At 31.1% G+C, this 21073-nt stretch overlaps 1 protein-coding gene across 6 annotated transcripts in view; it reads right to left on the bottom strand.

Annotated features, from left to right (window-relative positions):
- Positions 1-21073, bottom strand: part of LOC126896988 (tight junction protein ZO-1) — a 158164-nt gene that overhangs the window by 130969 nt on the left and 6122 nt on the right. For 3 of the 6 annotated variants that reach the window (XR_007701999.1, XM_050670297.1, XM_050670296.1), the window contains 9 exons: positions 19489-19624; positions 4593-4765; positions 4155-4339; positions 3843-4094; positions 3537-3737; positions 3361-3468; positions 769-832; positions 387-689; positions 32-326 (listed from right to left, as the gene is read on the bottom strand). Coding sequence is in view for 5 of the 6 variants with exons in the window: in XM_050670297.1 (XP_050526254.1) it covers positions 32-326; positions 387-689; positions 769-832; positions 3361-3468; positions 3537-3737; positions 3843-4094; positions 4155-4339; positions 4593-4765; positions 19489-19624 (1717 nt within the window). In the remaining variant the exon portion in view is untranslated. Of the gene's footprint in view, positions 1-31; positions 327-386; positions 690-768; positions 833-3360; positions 3469-3536; positions 3738-3842; positions 4095-4154; positions 4340-4592; positions 4766-11242; positions 11398-14568; positions 15049-18816; positions 19062-19488; positions 19625-21073 lie in introns of those variants that run through there. The other 3 variants (XM_050670298.1, XM_050670299.1, XM_050670300.1) reach the window with 3 other exon arrangements.

Raw genomic sequence — 21073 nt, 5'->3', positions numbered from 1 at the left:
AAACTCCCATTAATTTATTCATTTTTCTTACTTTGCTTAATGATTTTGATCTTCGATGGTTATGTTTTCGGCGTCTGAAGAAACCACCTTTATTTTCTGAAGCATTCATTTCTTTTTTAGTAGCATTAAACTGTGCTGTAGCCAATTCTTCTGCTCTTGCTTTGTTTGGAATAATTCCTTTTTGAACTTCTTGATTGTTTCTTCCAATACGAAATACTTGCCAGGAACCAACTACACCATTATGTAAGGTATCCATTACATGAAAAACATCACCTTTGCAAAAGCTCATTTCCCCTTTGTTTGGTTGTTCATAATCAAAATGTGTTCTACAAGTACAAAAGTATTTACATTTTTGAAATTAATAAATAAATTATAAACAAAATTACTTTATGTGGAAAGAATCACCACGTTGATTGTTCATTATTTGTTCATATTGATCAAGTCTATGCTGTACAATTAAATGGATTTGGTCTTGTAGGCTAAGCAAGAATAAAACAGCTTCTTCACGAGTTACTCCTTTCATGTCCATGTCATTCACTTTTAATATTTTATCGCCCGGTTGAAGACCTTGAGCAAATGCAGGGCTACCTGGCTGTACTGCAGTTACAAAAATACCAACTTCATTTCCACCAGTCAACCGAATGCCAACTGATCCTTCTTTTTGGAATGTAATAAATCTGGGATCAGGACTAGAATGAAGAACAAAAAATTATATAACTTAAGTTATGAGATATATCATGGATAACCCTTTACAATATCAACACTTACTTTATATGCTTAGACCTATGGGGTAATGTTTCATCATAAAATTGCCGAGTTGTACTGTAGTAGTCTGTAAAAAAATTATAGTTAATTTTTATTAATATACATGTATCAATAATATATAATAAATTAATACATATTTTTACAATTTTGTTTACTATTATTATTCTAATTTTATTAAAATTAACACACATGAATAATTAAAAAATAACTTGATAAATTTTTTTTTTAATTTTTTTTTTCATGTGTTTCTATCTAGTAATAATCTCAAAAAAAAAAAAACGGTAGCACAGTGGGGTCGCGGCATAGTGGAGATATTGCATAGTTGGGTTCAGTATAGATTTAATCTGACAGTGATTAAAATCACTATCATAAGAAACGCTTCGATGCAAATCTGTAGATAGTGTTTAATTTAAAAAAATTGATGGATAATTGCAAAAGCAACATCAACTTCTATTAAAATAAAATACAAAACCCATAATTTTCATACAAAAATAGCATATTTTTGAATATGGTAGCCATTTGCGTATAGAAGATAGGTCGTCGGGACAAATTTTTTTTTTTCATTTTGTAGTACATAAAATAAGCTTTAATTTTATATATGTTTAAAGGACGCAGTATTTCCGGAACATTATCAAAAATCAAGTTGAAAAAGTTATTTTTTGTAAAAAAATTACTATTTTAAATTCCCTCAGTGAGCAGAATAAGTGTTAGATTTTCAAAAAAAATTATATCAAATGAAAGGGAAATATCTAAGGTTTCAATACAAAAAAATATTATTTTTATTTGTTCATTTTTGAAAAAGTTATGGCAGTTTTAAGTACAAAAAACATCCCGATAAAAGGTCATTTTTATCGCAAACATTACATTTTTTTTTAAATTTTCGACAGCCATTTGCACATAGAAGATAAGATGTCGGGACAAATTTTTTTTTTCATTTGATACTACATAAAATAACCTTTAATTTGATATATGTTTAAAGAACGCAGTATTTCCGGAACATTTTCAAAAGTTCAGTTGAAAAAGATCTATGTTTTTTACAATATTTTAAGTTTTGAACGCCCCCTATATAAGGGGAAATTGTCCAATTTTAATAAAAAGTATGTCAAATGAAAGATGTACTTATAATGTATTTAGAAAAAAAAAATTTGTGCTGATATATACATTTTTCAAAAAGTTATAGCATTTTTAAGTTGAAAATTTAAAATCGAAAATCGAAAATTTTAACACAAAAATAGTGTTTTTTTAACTACGGCAGCCGTTTAAATGTAGAAGAAAAAGTGTCGGGACAAATTTTTTTTTTTCATTTTGTAGTACATAAAATAAGCTTTAATTTGATATATGTTTAAAGGACGCAGTATTTCCGGAACATTTTCAAAAATTAAGTTGAAAAAGTTATTTTTTGTAAAAAAGTTACTATTTTAAATCCTCCCAGTGAGCAGAATAAGTGTTAGATTTTCAAAAAAAATTATATCAAATGAAAGGGAAATATCTAAGGTTTCAATACAAAAAAATATTATTTTTATTTGTTCATTTTTGAAAAAGTTATGGCAGTTTTAAGTACAAAAAACATCCCGATAAAATGTAATTTTTATCGCAAACATTACATTTTTTTTTAAATTTTCGACAGCCATTTGCACATAGAAGATAAGATGTCGGGACAAATTTTTTTTTTTCATTTGATAGTATATAACATAACCTTTGATTTGATATATGTTTAAAGGACGCAGTATTTCCGGAACATTTTCAAAAGTTCAGTTGAAAAAGATCTATGTTTTTTACAATATTTTAAGTTTTGAACGCCCCCTATATAAGGGGAAATTGTCCAATTTTAATAAAAAGTATGTCAAATGAAAGATGTACTTATAATGTATTTAGAAAAAAAAAATTTGTGCTGATATATACATTTTTCAAAAAGTTATAGCATTTTTAAGTTGAAAATTTAAAATCGAAAATCGAAAATTTTAACACAAAAATAGTGTTTTTTTAACTACGGCAGCCGTTTAAATGTAGAAGAAAAAGTGTCGGGACAAATTTTTTTTTTTCATTTTATAGTACATAAAATAAGCTTTAATTTGATATATGTTTGAAGGACGCAGTATTTCCGGAACATTTTCAAAAATTAAGTTGAAAAAGTTAATTTTTGTAAAAAAGTTGCCATTTTAAATCCCCCCCAATGAGCAGGTTAAGTGATAGATTTTCAAAAAAATTATATCAAATGAAAGGGAAATATCTAAGGTTTCAATACAAAAAAATATTATTTTTATTTGTTCATTTTTCAAAAAGTTATGGCAGTTTTAAGTACAAAAAGTGAAAAAATTTCGAAAATTAGCGATTTTTAAATTTGTAATTTTTTTGGAGGTTTCCCCCATTTACGGGGAACGAGGGAATTTTTTTCAATTTTTAAGGGTAATGTCTTCAACTAGATACGATTTGTAATCTTTTGACGTATTTTTGAAAGAAATCGGTCCAGTGAGAGCTGAGAAAAAGTGGCAACAGACATAAAAAAAAAAAAACACATCATAGTAAAATTAATACCTTCTCCGCTTCGCATTGAAGCTAAAACATGTAAGTTATAATAAAACATTTGTAAAATACCTTCAGGACGTGGTGGAGGTGGTCTGGGAGGTTCTGAATGATCTTCAGTTCCACTTCTGCTACGACCATAAGTTGGTCCCAAATCACCATTGTGCAATGAGCTGTTAACTGTAAATATGCATTTTATACAATTGAATGAAAAAGTTTTTACTAAAGATTACAATATTAATAATAACCTGTAGTGTTATTATTCATAGCAGATGTTGGTCTATCTAACTGGCTTAAGGACACTGAATCCAAAAGAGGATTTCGAGATCTACCACGAGGCACTAAGTTACTTTTGGCCTCATCTAACATGTTTCTACTAGGTGGTTGTACATAAAGGTTTTGAGATGGATATGCTGATCCATTAATTCCTTCCATATAATTATTATTTTCTGTCAAAACAATTTTGTTAAATTAATTTTTTTGAACAAGAATTAAGTAACATACATTATTTATTAAATATAGGCATTTTTATATTTGATATTGTTTTTATTTACCTTTGGTGTGCAATGATGTAGGTTCAGATGAACCAGAATAATGTAGGTTACCATTGGCACTACCTTCTCTGCGTATAGTTAAACTTATTTTATCTTTAGCTGATTCTATCATTCTTTTGACTTCTTTGAGTGTCATACCATCAGTAATGGTCTGATTATTAATTTTTAACAGAACATCACCTTCTTGAACACTATTATCACCTTTAGTGCCTTCTTTAATATATATTCTACTTCCCAAAACTAATCCAAAATCTATAAAAAATTTCATTTAGTGAAATTACTATTTTTTAAGTGTGAAATGATGTAACTAACCATCTTTTTTCCTAGTCTTATTCAAATATATACGTAAAGTGTGAGGAGTATTTGAAGGTAATACCAGTCTACGTCTTAGAGATAAAGTAACACTTTCACCACATTCTCTTAAAACAGCAACGGCAGTACCATACTCCACATTATCTAGTGACACACCATTTGCAGTCATTATTCTGTCATTGACCCTGTAAAATTTTAAAAAAATTAGAAATTATTTTTATTTTCATAGTAGATTCTGATAGCGCACATTGTTCGCTACACTTTAAGACAAAAATTATTTTAATTGCTAACTATAAAGTTAAAAAAAAACTAATAATATTTTTTATCTTTTTTAAAAAGTGTGAAATTTTAAAAAACTGAATGTTTTAAACATTTTCTGACACCATGACAAATGCGCCTATATAAGTTCTACCATTAAATATTTGATACAGTTCTTACATGAGCTTTCCTTCTGCAGGTCCAGATTTTAAAACATCAGATACAGCAATTGATGGGTCTCCATTTGCAAAATGAGGATTATCACGCCCACCACTGACTGCAATACCAAATCCATAACCAGGTACTCGATTTAAAGTAACTTGATGAAATTCCCACACTATGCGATCTCCATTCTAAAATTATAATACATTATTAACTATTACATATACGCTAACTTTGCTTAGGTTTCATGAGTTTGTATTAATTGGAGTAAATTAAAAAAAAAAATTGAGGGGTTAAATTGATTTTTCTTTATCTTAAATTTTTTTGTATAAAAATATAGTGTTCAGTAAGTAAGGAAACAGGTCAATTGTTATAAATAATAAAAATAATATAAACCATTTTACTTAATTACTGAACACCCTATTCATCTTTTTCTTTTTTTTTTAAGAAGGTAAACACTTGATTTACAACTTTGATTGTGTTAAGCAATTTTCTAGAGCATACTAAATTTAAAACAATAATCATTGAAAATGTTATCTTTACGAGACGCGATTTTTATATAGGTTTAATTTGGTACGATTTATTTGATAAACCAATAAACAATTAATACATTTTGTTAAGTAATTCATTTCTTAACATAACAAATTTTTCGTGGACATCTGAGACATTTATATTCTATGAAACCTGATATAAAGTACAAAAACTGTATGTGGACCGCGTTAAATCAACGAACCGCACATGAAGTTAATCGATTTTATTTGTGTATTAATCAATGCCTTAGTATTAATAGCCAATGAGAAAATTGCCGAAACATTTTTTAATTTTGTATTTCTTGAAGTGTTTACTATGCTCGAGCACACAATTTAGTAAACAGCTATCTGTTTAATACGACACGCAGCTTCACGGGCTAGTATTAAAATCGAGATTGATAACCAACACATCTTATTTTTGTGGAATACGATTAACACACAAAAGCGTTAACTAATAAAAAATCGAGTAATTTGGTAGTCACCGTAATTAGCGATACTTAATTGGTAGTTTTATATGCCCATGGGAAAAATTGTTACACGTGCATAGTATTCGGACATGTTAAGATTAACGAAGCATACCGTGACTATGTATAATAATGTATTAAAAACAATTATAATAAATATTTTGAATACTTATTAGTGTTACTAAACAATGTCAGTTGAGGTATACAAAAGTCGTTTAACGGATAGCCTGACGGGTACATGAAGAAATTATGTTAATACGTGGAATTAAAAAAAATGCAATAAAAAAATTGTTGAGTATTATTTGAATGCTCTAAACGAACTGTTTTTAACGGGAGCTCACTGTTATAAGCATTACATGCTTACAAGTTAATTTAATAAGAAAAATTTGTATCTCGAGTTATCCCAAGTACCAATACTTATAATTGTTATAGACTCTCAAAATATCAAAAATTGGTCAAAAATAAATTACACTCAGTTTTTTTTATGGAAAAACTAATTATTATGAAAAAGACTCAGTTTCGAACATAAATAATTTTTTATAAGTCAAATAAGAGAATAACTTGTAAGTTTACTAATGTTTATGTTGAGAAAAATTAAATAAATCAAACTTAAAAGAAAAAATAATTTACTGGTTTTTTATGTAAATGAATTTAAATTGTGTATATTTATATATAATTTCTATAAATTAAGAAGATTTAAAGTTTCGTTAAATTTTATTACTTTCAGTCATGACATATCATCAAAATTTGTTTTATGATGCACAAGTTAATTATCAGAATTTTGAATACAACTTCCTTGATAGTAATAAAATTAATATAAACATCGGAATCCTCATAAACAACGAAAGATATAAATAAATAAAAGTATTGCATTTCACTAATTATTATTATAGTATTAAAGTTTTGACTGATAGACTGAGGTAAGTATGTCTCAGTTAAATTTATTATAAACACTAATGGGAATGCTTGTTTTTTTTGCTTCCCAAGTATTAAATTTCTTTGTCGAATTAACAGATGACAAATATTTCTACAGATTTCTCTAACCTGACTTAAACGTAAGCTTGTTATGGTAAAAAATGCAGTTCTGTCAAGTGTTTCCGCGTTGCAGAGAAATCATCATAAACACAAGATGAAAACGCTTTTTGGTATTTGATTGCGCTACAATTTAAAGTTATAGCTGTCTCTTAAGGGGAATTACATATTTTCAAATACAACTTGTTTGTTTATTTTCTTTGAATAAAATAAAACTAAGAGAAATCTCACCGAATTTATAATTGTCCGACGTGAGAATAACGATCTAAGTTACATGAGATAAACAGTAAATTTATTATAATTGTAAGCATGTACAAGCAATGTACACATTCTCAACAGCGGTCTAACGCCGATCAGCTGATAGTAGATGATTATTAATACGGTGGCCATTAACAACCAGATATTTTGTCACCGTTTCTAGTTGAAACACATTTTGTATCGCAGTAGACAAGCAATAACAGTGCAGGGAATGTAACATAAAAACGCTATACAACTGAGTCAAGTCAAAATCACTGACAACGAGGGGTTCCTTTTTATTGCCAGTGAGTTATTAGTCATTGCCTACCGTGACCATAGTAGACTAGACATTTTATTATAGTTGTCGTTACAATGGTAATAATGAAGAGCGCCTCTAAGTCACTTGGAAATTCTATTAATTTTCAGGGTCATCAACACGTTATTCAATGAACAAGAGTAATACTATAATTGTAACGCTTTATTATGAATACATACAACAAAACCAAATGACATGATTATGTTAAATAGAACTTTACTGCTAATTTTATGGCCAGTTTAGTTTTATTGTAGTTTAAAATATTTAATTATCAATTTCGACTAAATCGATACACTCCAAAAGAAAAATTTAAGCAACTGACAGATATATTAATCGTACCCGTGGTATTCCAACATACTTTAGTTGTAAATAATCCAGTTCTCATAAGTGACTTTAAATTTGTAAGAACAAAACACGAAGGCTAAAAAATAAAAATCTGTAAGTAAAATTTAATAATATGCACATTGTTAAGATATATTTAACGTCGATGTGCATAGGAGTTCTACATAGTCATATTCAGTTTCGCTGCGGGTAATAGAATATTCGACTTCATTGTTAAATAACTGGCTACCAATATCTTCTTTGTCAATTAATATTTCATGAGAATAGACCAACTACACATATACACGTGTTAAAAACAATGTGTCATCCAGAAAAATAGATATAATACAGGTCACGAGAGTATGCCCACTGTCTATTGAATGTCAAACAAGACGTTTGTATTTTTTAAGAGCCCCTCTGGGGTGTCGATCAATCAATTTTGAAACATAATACGCTTATAGTATTTCCTAGAAGTTCCAGAATGAACAAAAAATATAATAAATGTATAACAAAAAGTTTAGTTTATATTTTGTAACTGTCATGTTATAAACTGAATAAAAATGCGTATTATTATTTAAGTCAATAACTGCAATTAAAATTGCTGATTAATTTATTTGAATGCCTACACTTTGAAGTTATTAAATAAACTATGTTGGTTTTTATGTAAATAAGAAAGCTTAACACCTAAAAATTTAGCGGCATTGAAAAAATACAAAAAAATGAGTATGAAATAATAAAACCTGAATAAAATGTAAAATACGATTTGATAAGTATAATGAACGTTATACTAAACGAGTCAATAGACTTCCTCCAAAAAGTATATTGAAAATTTAATACCAAGAAATATTTTTCTCGAAATAATAGGTAAGTTGGTAAAAAGAAAAAATGAAGCCGGATAAAAATCGAGTATTATTTTAATCGCACAAAACACTATCAAAATATAACAAATCAGTATAATTTTATTACCATGCTTAAATATTATCTATGTTTTGTAAGGTTTTTATATGTAGCGCACGTTTTTTTTTTTTTTAACGGTTTGTTTTAGATAAGATGAACACCGCCATTTTGTTGTGGCATATGCGTTTTTGATGTATAAAATAGCTTAACGCAGTTTTTTCGATTCAAGTTTATTTTCTCATGAATAGAAGAGAATAATTATTAAAAAGTCTATTGTGAGTTGTGACTCAGAAAAAAAAACGCCACTATTGTTCTTTATTATACAACATACACGAGTATTGTGCGTACGTATTCAAGAGGATATCCGAAGACAGGACTTAGTTTAAGCAATATAAGGTTATAATGTTTCACATGCCAAACTGACTTGATAGTATACGGGGGTACGATACTATAATAATGATGGACAAGCAAATGGTTGTTAAATGTTAATTTAATATTTCCAACAAAAAAGTATTTGTTCGCGTGTTTGATGACCACAGAAAATATAATAATTACACGAACAAAGTAAACATAAAGAGTATATTGAATGTGCACTTTGCGTTTATTAGAAATTTTAATAACTGCATTTGGTTGTTAGTTACTACAACAAGACAACTAAGTATGAAACGCGCAGACACGTAAGTTGCCTTTGAAAACATTTTTTACGACTCGAATTTCTAGAATTCAAAAGTGCAAAAATGTATTGGATGTCAATTTTGTTTTCTAACGCGTAAACCAGAGAAAGCGCACATTACAGCAGACTTACATCGAAGCATAAATCAAGTGTTCGACATTTCCTGATTAATATTCTGTCGAGGTTAGAGTCAATAAACTTTTAGATAATGTACTTGTGGTCCATCTACGTTTTGTGACGACAACAGTGACAATTAGTATTCCGGCGCACACAGTCTCGTATTCTTTCTTGTGCTCGCACACTTTGGCCAACGATTTTANATATCTTATATAGTCTTGTGCTCGCACACTTTGGCCAACGATTTTATTAATTATTTGTCCAATGAAAGTAGTCATCGAGAGGGGTGCGCGCGTCCTTGGGAACTGGTTTGTCGACCGGCAAAACAGCCGGGAGTGAAGTCAATACCTCTCCTGCCGTGCATCGACAAGATGAGATAATCACGAGGAATGCGGTGGTATTCGTATGCACGCACACAGACTCATTAGTCTTTCATTTAATAGAATTAACAAAATTTGATATGGTTGAATTATGCCTTGACAATCTTGTCGGATGCTATTTTCGGTTGTAAATTTGGACATTAAATCGAACGAACGTCGGGTAATAAATTCGCCGGCTTGCGTTGCTCTCGAATTTAGTTTTAAAAACATTCACATGTATTCATGTGTCGCACAATGCAGTTATATGCATTTGCAATCGTGAAAGTTACGGTACGCGTTGTAAAATATGCGACGGCTGCCATAGGATGTTGTAGATACATACATAACAGAAACAGGGTCAAGCCCTAAGGACAAATGAAAGCGATACGTGTACTGCTGCTGTTGCCGGTAGCCATTCTGGTATAATATGCTTTGTGAGCATTATAACGCATAGAAGTGTGCCGCAGTTAGAAAAACAAAGACATAAACAACAGCTTTAGTTGGGTTTTTTCGAAGGGGTTAGAGGTGGAGGACAGAACAAGTATACGCGTGCTAAGCAATTCTAGAGCTTCATATTGAAATTACTCTAGACGCTATTCCATTGTAGTATCATACATACGACTTAGCAGCAAATATAATATCAACTTGTCTTCAAGTGCTTGAAGTTGTGCTACACCGATTATAGAAGTTTATAAACACATTCTTTAAGTCCCCATAACTTAATACTAACTTAAAACTACATGCGATACACAAGGGGATTTCGACAAAAACTTGTCATTGCATTAATCAAAACGAAAATGGTTCAGGGAATAAGGTATTAAACTACAGGTAAGTTTATAGTACCAACTACAACAGAACAAAATTACTTCCAAGTTATTAATAAATACGCAGATATTAAATAGAATTTAGAAAATCTACAGATCTGTTTAACTAATAAAAAATACATAAAGTAATAGTCATAAGTTTTGAGATAAATGATATATTTATTAATTTGGAAATTAAATTATAGTGTTTGCACTAAAATTTATCAAACTATTTTTGTTTTTCAGTTAGAATATAATCATCGTTGATTTATAGCAAAAAGGTAACCACTTAATAACTTCTAAAGGTTCTCTAAAACAATATTCATAGCAAAAGTTTTGCAATGTTGAGAAATTCAGAGCTTGTTGTAGTCATAAAACTGATCATACGACTATTCGTTACAACTATCACATTAGTTGAAAATCACAGTTCGACTTTATAAACAAATTATAGACCAAGAAAAAGATACGCATTCCATAAAACTACATAAATTAACACATTTTACTGACCAAGATATGAGTAGTTCAAACATTCGTGTCAGTCGATCGACCCGAGTGTAACAATTTAGCCTACTTATAAGAGTAACAAAAGAAAAAGAGCCGAAAGAAAATCGTGACCGTGTGATGATGGTACATGAACTATTATGATCGTTTTTATCTCAACGAGAACATCGTTTTTGGGAAAACTCGTCACTACACGTGTTTAAATATATATATGTACGGAAGCCGCCATAAAGATATAATATTAATTTGGAATAAAAACATTGTTCTAGAGTAAAGCAATAGTTGACAATACATTATAAAACACACATAATGATACCGAATAGGTATTATGATAACGATAACGGGGGTGGACAACATGAAATGACGTTAACCACAGTATAAAATAAATCCAATTAGTAACCACATACCGAATACGTACCTTAAAATCAAAAGAATCAATGAACATTATACGACATTAGTGATTTATTATTTGCATAAAACTATAAAAATTTGTAAGTAAAATAAATACAGAAAACGAATTTTAAAAAACTGCCAATGAAATATGTACATGGATACGTAAACGTGTCGACTGGAGCACAAAATTCATATGACGTTTGGACGGGCAGTAGCATGAGGTTTTTAAGTGTAATACCAATATAATACAAGTGACTAACATAACGTCCTGGTGTCGGGTGAATCATTTGAAAACATGTTGTGACTTGTATGAGTAAATAAGTGTAATGATATTACATCCGGCTGAACGTATATAAAAAAATCATATGGATAATGCATACACTATTGCTATTTCATTACCATGGTAATCTTTAGGTATATAGTAAACTACGCCGGTCATGGCTACCACCACAGTCTTGGTGCACTAAATTAAAAACGTCTATTAATGAAATAAACAAGAGTTATGAATATTTAATGATACAAAAATACTTTAATGACATTAAAAAAAATGTATAGCAAAAATATAAAAAGGATACTATTATTATTGTTTTGCTAGACTACGTTTAATGTAATTACATTTGTATTTTTATGTTCAACCTGTAAAAATGTACCCCGTGGCAGGTCGTTTTAAGTCGATAAAACTGGTCTATTACAAAACTGTATTTTAACGGATAGTGATCGATAAAAAGAAGATGGTCTAAGGAGGAAATCATCACTGATGTGTTTTTGTTCTGAGAATAGACCGAAGAAGAGAGGAGACGATCGTTATTATTATTATTATTATTTTGTTTCCTCCTTCACTGCAGAAACGTGCGATTATTCCAAAGACGAATGAGTAGAAGTTTATTACCATTTGTCGATTTTTCATCAAACAACTGACCACAACTGGCCTCGTTGTCTACCTTAAGTATAGTTATATTGCCATGGGTTACACGGTTTAACGTTTCACAATTAAACTAAAATACACACAGCTATACAAAAACCATTAATCTATTTGTATAAGACGGAAATGAGATTTAGGTAAAAAAACATTGCAAAACACACCCTTAAATTGGTAGTCTACGGCGCCTTTACGGTATTTTGCGGAATGTCGGCGTCTTCTTCGACGAGAAAAGTAACAGTGACATCGATTATATTACATGACAGTTTATCAATTTTTTAATAGAATTATAAGACCATTGTTGATCAAATGGACCCTTTCAAAGTATGTCCAAAAATTAATTTCACCAACAAAAATTTATAATTATGAAAGGTTTAAGATACAAGCGGTTGGGTATTGAGCGAAATTCCCGAAAATTCCTTTTATGATTACTATAAAACAAAAAATAGATATCATGTCAATATGGTAGCTGTTTAGCTGCAAGTCGTTCCTGCGAAGAACGTATATAGACGATTTATATGCGGTTACCTAATAAAAATACTACAGAACTCTTTTTTGTCGTAACGCATATAATATTATAAGATAATAAAAAATCCGTCTACGAGTACGTTTCGAGAGTTTTCCTCCCCACCCTCGGGGACACACAGAGAATCGCTGACCTCGCGTATATTCGTGTGTTTGTAATGCTTACGGTATAAAAAAATATACAAAATAAGACGTAGTAATCACATAAATTACCACGTGGAAACCTGTTGGTCCCTTAAAATCGGGGGATGTTTAATGATTAAAATACGGTGTATCTTTTGGAGTGTACAACAACAAACAGGTGCTATCCTCCGGTAGGTACGCTCTACAGTGTGTTCATTCGAGGCGTTACAATAGGCATTGGGCGGATTTCCAAACAAATTCTCATCCAGACTGACTTACACTTGCCTCGAGCACCCGAATACTATGCATTATTATCATATTACTTGTGCGTGAAACCATACGCATACTTACGATTATATGATAATACCATAGAGTGTGTATTGTTAGTCCTTATAACAATTTAACCGGCCGAATATATCCGACAGACCGAAAAATCATCAGTAGTACATAAATGTGTAATAAAATCACCACATCAATACTGTATTACTCAACAACCGCACAATAACAAATTGTTCGTCGACAGTCAAAGCACGTTCAAGAATTCAAACACCCAATCGTTAAGCGTACATCTTAATTACTAATATATTAATTTACCGATGTATATAACTGACAAACTATTGTAAAAACAATTAAGGATTACTGGAATCCATCAACGATTCATAATTGGCCTACGCTTGTGCATACATAACAGTTATATTAGTCACGACAAAAATCTAATAGGTAGCTAGGGACTTGATCACACCTAAGGGAGTGGATATTTTTCAAACGAATGGATAATGTTGACAACTATACCAAATATAAAAGACAAATATTTGCAACACGATAAACTGTCAATTCAATATTCGATTTTGACACAAACTCAAAATAGAGAATGTTTGTACGAACATGTACAGAAAACCAGTGCAGGTATTGGACAATTTGAATTTATGACAAAATTCAATTGACCCGAACCTTTTTTCTATTAAATTTCAACACTAATATTCGGCACGTACGTTTTGGACGCGAAGACACGAAGGTCTAGTAAAGTTACAATAATTTTATTATTATTATGCTAAACAACTACACCCACTCATTCTCTACTGATAACATTGAATAATAATAATATACGGTTATATACATAAAAAATAATTACATAATACGAGAAAAAAAAAACTTCTTCCAATTAAAACATCCCTAGTTGCATGTCGCACAAGAATAACGTTTTTTCTTATAATTAATGAGCTTGTCAATAAAGCCCATTCAATTCAAATCTCAATACAATTAATTGCTATTGTAATAATTATAATCCATTTAAAATAATACATGTGAAACTATTGAAATAATATGTTTTTATATGAATATATTTGTTATATGAACATTATCGAGTTAAGTTGTACCTAAAGTAAATTTCAATAATTTGTTTTGCTTTTGAAAAATGTTTTTCTTTATTTTAAAAATGAAAATCTTGTGGATTTAACCCGAGACAGATAAATTTCAATGTTCAAGAAACGCAATTTCCGTTAAAAAAATAAACCGGTATTAGTTACTGCAAAAAACAACTTCTGCACGTGGAACGCAGCCAAAACGAATGAAAGGAGGGACGGGCAACGTATTCAACAAAATTCCTGGAGAAGTATAAAAAAACAAATACACAGAAAATCAACTACGCCAAGATACTTGCGTAATAAACTTGTCATGCATTACTATAATCACACGTATACTTTCCGACGTATGATCAGAAATAATCAGTCGTTTCTAGGGAGGTGAAGATATTTCCATTTCACTACATCATAGGGAAAAAGTACCTGTTCGGTGTGAGGAGAAGACGTTGTATTCGGTGGGGGCGATGTCGCAGGCAGGGGAGACACGCGTTCTCCCCCGTAATCCCTGTGGTCCATGTCGACGCCACTACAAGACGTCTCGGACCCGTTATAGCATCCTCGGGGGTCGAGGAACACGCTAGACACGCACAAACGCTCAATTTTGATTAGCTATGAAACGGCACTTGTGATCAAGAGGGCACTACACCAAACACGTCACGCGATTATCCACGAACTCGCCACAATCGACGTGAGCAGAGCTTCACAACGCACTACGAATTCTATACACATTCATTAACACACTACTAGATAATATTGTACGTTGCGCAGCAGTATAAGACAAACGTATTTACGCGTGTATTCATATAAATACACCAGTGTATTGGCGTAACACGACGACGGCGGTTATTGAAATGATGTTACGTCCGACCGGGCGGTTGTTTGTTTACGGAATGCAGCAACAGGTACAAGCAGTGGGTCCACTACGGCGGCGGCCGCCGACTGCTGCGACCACGGTGGCGGTTCAGAAAACCGGTGACTGCGTTGCCGCGAGAAGACAATCGGCTGTTGCCTATATCACGCAAGCCATGGAAACCAAGAGAATGTATTACATAAATAACATTATATTTTTATGTTCATTTACGTTTACTGTTGAGTACTTTAAAGCACTCGGACACAACAGTAACACAATAATTGTTATGCTCATTACTATCAGAAGATTATTTTGAATATTTCGCCCAATGCAAAATACTAAACTATCAACTAATACCAAACCATATTTGTATCGTTTACCTAAGCAGTCGAGTGCGACATACAGATTAGAATTCTTGTCTGAGACAACATCGTTCTAATTTAATTGACACGATGGTCAATTAAATTATAACGATGTTGTTTTAACATGACTATAAAAATAAAAAACATTGAAGAGTAAGCATCCAGTCTAATACGTATAATAATAAAAGCATATATAGATATTCTCCAACGATTTCCGAAGTATCGACAGAGGGAAAAGTGGTTCATGCGCGTCAGGCTTCCGACCGACCAGACGAAATCGACCGGCGGATCAGGAAAAGGAGGAGGAGTGGCCGGTATAGTGTTAAATGTGGTAGTGGTGGTGGTGATGACGACGAAGTGAGCGGTGTCGTAGAGTCAGTGACTGTAGTCAGAAGATTCCCCCACCACAAACGACGGCGTGCGTACCACACCGCCACAGGGTCCGGTTAGTGGCCTAAAGGTTGTCTGAAAGAACGTTCAAGGTCTCCGCAGCGTTGTCGTCGAATGGACCTAGAGGAATGCAGCAACCTTCGGTGTTGGCTGCGCTTCTCGGGCTTACGCGACGCGGCTTCAGCGTGTATCCTAACTATGTCGGCATAAGATATTACGGTCGGAGAGACATTAATGACTACGGAATAATAATAATAATCCGTTGTCCGACCAGCCGGTACTACTCTTTCGGGGCATTGTCATACTGTGACGTTCTACCACAACTCTCGTCGACGAGCATAATTACCACCGATACGATACTTCTCTTGTCCACCTCATTATTAGATTCGTCTTGCCGTGATTTTCGTTTATACACCACGTAAAAGTGAAGTATTATAGGCCGTTATGATTTTCAATGCTTACCATTTGCTGCGTGGGACGAATCTGGCAAAATCGCCGGCGGAAAAGCAGCAGCTGCAGTTCCGTCCTGTCCCATTTAAAATACCATTGAGGCCGCGTGTTTATGTACGTAATAAATGAAGTAATCGACGCGTCCGACAATTACCATAAATTTAAACGAGAACGATACACACTCGAAGAGATAAGAGTATTCTTGAAAACGTCTTGTCGTCTAAGAGATTAGGCCCGTGCGAGAAGTATAACCGGACGCCGTTCGCGTCGTATAATAGCTGTGGTTTGTTGTGTCCATTAACCGGTGCTGGACAATATAATAGCCCAGTATATTGTTCTTGTACTGTTAAGCCTCGAGGTCCTCGCCGTAGCACACGCGGTAGCTCCAAGAACTTTCCTGACACAATTGCTTTTCAAGTATTCGGTTCTTTTGTTTTCCATACCAGTTTGTTGTTGTTATTTACAAAGAGGTAGCGACTAACGAGGTGACTTATATCAGTTTAACATTAACCCGAAAATGCAGTTTAAAAAACCGACCGATCATATTAATACATGCAGCCATTTTTATGGCTGTTTTGTATTTTGTGGCGTTTTTGTTCGAAATAGAATATTAAGGATCTTTGCCGTCGCACAATATTTTTAAGAGTATCCTCAGATTTCTCAACAACATAGCTGTCTATTCTTAAAAAATCATTTTTTTTGTTTACAAATCATTCGTTTCGTTTAAATTTTATTAATAATTCGTTTTAATTCGAATTAAATAAAAAAAGACTCTGTAGATATTTAAGATAAAAATGAATTGGTTATAAAATATGTATGTTTATAAAATATGTCGTGCATAAGTTAACTCCAAACAATTTGATGATATTATTTTTTACATGAAATAAAAGTAACGGTATTAGTCTCAGCATAAATGTAAATAAAATTTACTCGAACCGCTTTGTATTTAAAAGTTAAAAAAGAATCACAAATTAGAACAATAGAAATATTGACTACATAGTTGGGATACAGATAAATTTATAAACCACTTTTATGACCACGTACATATCAAACCGGTTACACGCCACTTTTTTGTGTATACGATAAAAAAATAATAATTTAATCGTTAAATATTTATTTATTATATTTTGCCCCGAGGTCGAATTTATATGAAAAATTATTTATAAAAAATGATTTGCAATAAAACATAGAAATCACGATGAATAGAAAACATGAAAAATATATGGTTAGTAAAAATTAACCAAGAAAATTTTCTTGAAGTTTAAAATATTCTTTCAAGTATTCTTAATGCAATAAATGTTTTTTTGAATTTACACTACGGACGCTTGATGTGTTGGGAACTATTTTAACAAATAACAAGAACTTTTCTAAATATATTTTCTCTTTTTAGTAATTTTAAAGACTTGAATTGTTTTCCCATTCAAATAAAAGCTATACCAATAAAACTAAAATACAGAGTTTTTATTTAGTTTTGACTGCAATGGAAAAATGTATTTAACCAAAAATCAAATTTTTAATAAAATATCATATAAAAATAAATAACTCTTATGGCTGTTTCCACAAAACATATAATGCTCTTTTTATTACTTTAAAATTAGTAAAGAAGCCTGCAAGTGTCGAAAACATTTAAATTTTATCACGAAAAAAAGATAATAAATAATTTACATTCTTCGCAAGCGTTGGGTGCCTTTTGCCACGTCATTAAATCCTCATTAAATTTTTTCAGAATTGTTTGAATACTAATAATGTTTATGAAAACAATTTAAAATCGTGTAAAAATTGCAACTCATTTCAATATTCTATAAGTTATTTTATTTTTAATCTTAAGTCTTTAGGAATAAAATTGGCTTTAAACTAATTTTCATTTTACTATTAATGTAATACAATGTTTTACATTTATATTCCTTTAGGTATATATTTCATTCAATATAAAGGCAGTATCAAAATTTAATAGCATAAATTATACATTTCATTTATGCGAGCTACTAAACAATGTATACGTAATGGTAATCTGTTTAAAATTTCATACTTGTATGAGGTTTTACTTTTTAATAAAATTCTTGTTCGTGGATAACGTAACGCCGTTAAAATGTTTATATACACCAATACTTATGCAGAGTATTGTTGAGTATCATTAAACCAAATCAGGCGTTGATTTCAGGAAAGAATAAAGAAAATGTAATAATATTGATAAACATTTACTATTAATTCTCTGGGAAACTTTAAATATAATTCTTTTAGATAATTGCACAATTACATCAATTATTCTGATAGATTTAAATATGAATCGCGTAGTAACTGAAATTTGCACAGTGATACGTATTGGTAGGTCGTGAGTCTATTGTCTCTAACAATTAAATTACATGAAAAAATTACACATTAGAATACACCGAAAATTTTGTGAACGTTTCGATGGAAGTTGAAGAAGTGTGAAAATGCATTAGACTCGTGGCAACGAGTACAAGTGTTATCGAACCGTGTAAAAATCGCGTTAGTTCTTCTAAGGAACAATACAGCCAAAAAATACTTGTTTAGAGCAGCATGAAAACTATAAATATGTCTATGAAAACGATACAGCTATGCCGGCATTATTATGCACAACCTTAATGATCGACTAACCTTTTTACGCCTATATCTCCTGCTGGAATTCGAATCCGTGTCCCTTCTATTCCTTTTCCGTCCGGACGAACTCACAGACGAATACCGGATGTACTCGTCCACACGTTGTTTTTTCGATTTATTAAACAAACCCATTATACAATAAATACAAATGTTGTCGTTTAGCTAAAATGTATCAACACCGACAGGTATTTATTTTTCCTGAAAGTGCCGAAAAGCGGCTCAACGCATACACGGACCTACACTACAGAGAAGCCCCAAACGAAACAATATCGATATGATTCGTAAATGCACAACATACAACAGCTAAATATGTTCTGGTTCCCTTGAGTGCAACGGTGACATAACAGAGAGGCGTATTCGCTATACGGCAGATAGCCCTTCAATCCGATTAGGTTAATGTTACCAATGCGTGTGCATGCAAAATGTCAAAGTGACACCCCGCGCACAATAGACTCGTCTTCCCTTAAAATGTATACACCATTACGGTGACATTATTTTAGGGAGAGGGGTATTAGAGTGTCTGACCCTGGCTAGGTGTTTAAAATTTACAGATCTGGTAGTTTTTTATTTGTAGAGTAGGGAAGAGAAAATTTCTCAATGAAATACAAATCCAATGACAAAATCCAAATCACCGCTACGCTACATAAATACCCTGGTGAAGTAACTCACCATTTCCTCCACAGGTTCTTCAAACATTTCCGAGCCTTCCTCGTGTTGAGGTGGCTCTAAATTGCCACTCATTCTTTGTTGACATTCTGCAAACGAAGGCGGAGGAGTGGTTGACCGGCTTGAACTTTTACTCCTACTAAAAAAACAACAAATTTATTATTACTAAAACAAGTACAATTATCCGACACGGTAATATAAACTGGTCATTTTTTTTTATGACTAAGTAACTAGGTCACTGTGTTCAAATATGGCGTTTTAATAAAAATGTTGATGAACATCAAGGATGAAGGTAAATTATTAACGTTCAATATCACATTATTATAGAAAAAAGTAAACAAATCTTTAACAAACCCTTTAATGTTCTATAGTGTATAAAGTAAGGAAACGGATTTCTTTTGTTCTCATTGTTTGTAATAATTCACCCGTTTCCTTACTTTTTGAATACCTTGTATATGATGGGTTTAAGGAAAAGGAAAGTTTTTTAGATTGCAGAAACTATTTTTTTTTTTTTTGGTCATTTTAAACAGTTTTCATTTTTTTTTTTCGAGAAACATATCTAGGACGAGAAAGAGCATTTAAATTTTTTATTTGTGCTCCCAAAAATATGCATTTGTTTATTTTTAAGGTATACCAAATACCGTTGTTTTATTTGTTTATAAGATAGTCGAGAAAAAATGAGTATTGAATATTGTAAGTTTATACTACTTTGTTGGTATAATACTCAAATATAATATCATCATTTTAAAACTCGCATAGAAATTTTATATGAATTATTTATCAATGAATAAGAAAAATCTAGTGTATTTTAAGTATTAATTGAGTGTATACCTCAAGCATATCTTTAACTTAACAAATAATGATAATACATGATATTTAATTAAACGTATTTTTTACGTTTAAAAACGTAAAAATTAGGTATAATTTTGTCGTACTATTTATTTTAAAATATATATTTAAATTTATAATTAAAGATAATTTTGATAAAAATATCGTAATAATATTAGGATGTTGAGCTTTTTATATTTTTGTTACAATTAACAGCAATTATTTCAATATCTAGTTGTGCTAAATCATAAATGTTACATTTAAAAGCCTTACAAAAATTTTCATCAAATACAACTGTATAATTATAATTATAATAATAGGTCTATTTAAAAAAAAGTTAAAAAGTAGGGAAAAGCTTTTGCTTTTTGTAAAATGACCGTCAAAATCAACTTTTAAGGCCATTTGTAGTCACTCGAACTTGTGATATAGATCTCAACATTTGTAGCTACTTTTTAAATATAACCCATTAAATTTTTAAATGGGTTTTTTGAAAAAAAATTTTTTTAATGAGCAATTAATATTTCAATTTTTGTTTTGTTAAGTTTTACAACTTATTTAAAAAATATTTATACATTTCATGTCTCATAACTTGGTCAATACTCAACTAATTCTTAACGAAACAATTCTTCAATTTAAAGTTTGAAAGCTAGGGAAATTTTTTTTGTATCAATATTCTATGGCTTTTATCACTAGAAGCTTTAAGGTAAAGCTTCTATTATAATTATCACAGTCAACTTAGCTCTTAGTTCATATACAAATT

Source organism: Daktulosphaira vitifoliae, unplaced genomic scaffold (genome assembly GCF_025091365.1).
Source record: "Daktulosphaira vitifoliae isolate Bord-2020 unplaced genomic scaffold, ASM2509136v1 Scaffold_1, whole genome shotgun sequence".
In the NCBI taxonomy this organism is placed as follows: domain Eukaryota; kingdom Metazoa; phylum Arthropoda; class Insecta; order Hemiptera; family Phylloxeridae; genus Daktulosphaira; species Daktulosphaira vitifoliae.
The sequence above is the reverse complement of the archived record's forward strand: the minus strand, read 5'-3'. Positions and strand labels throughout refer to the sequence as shown.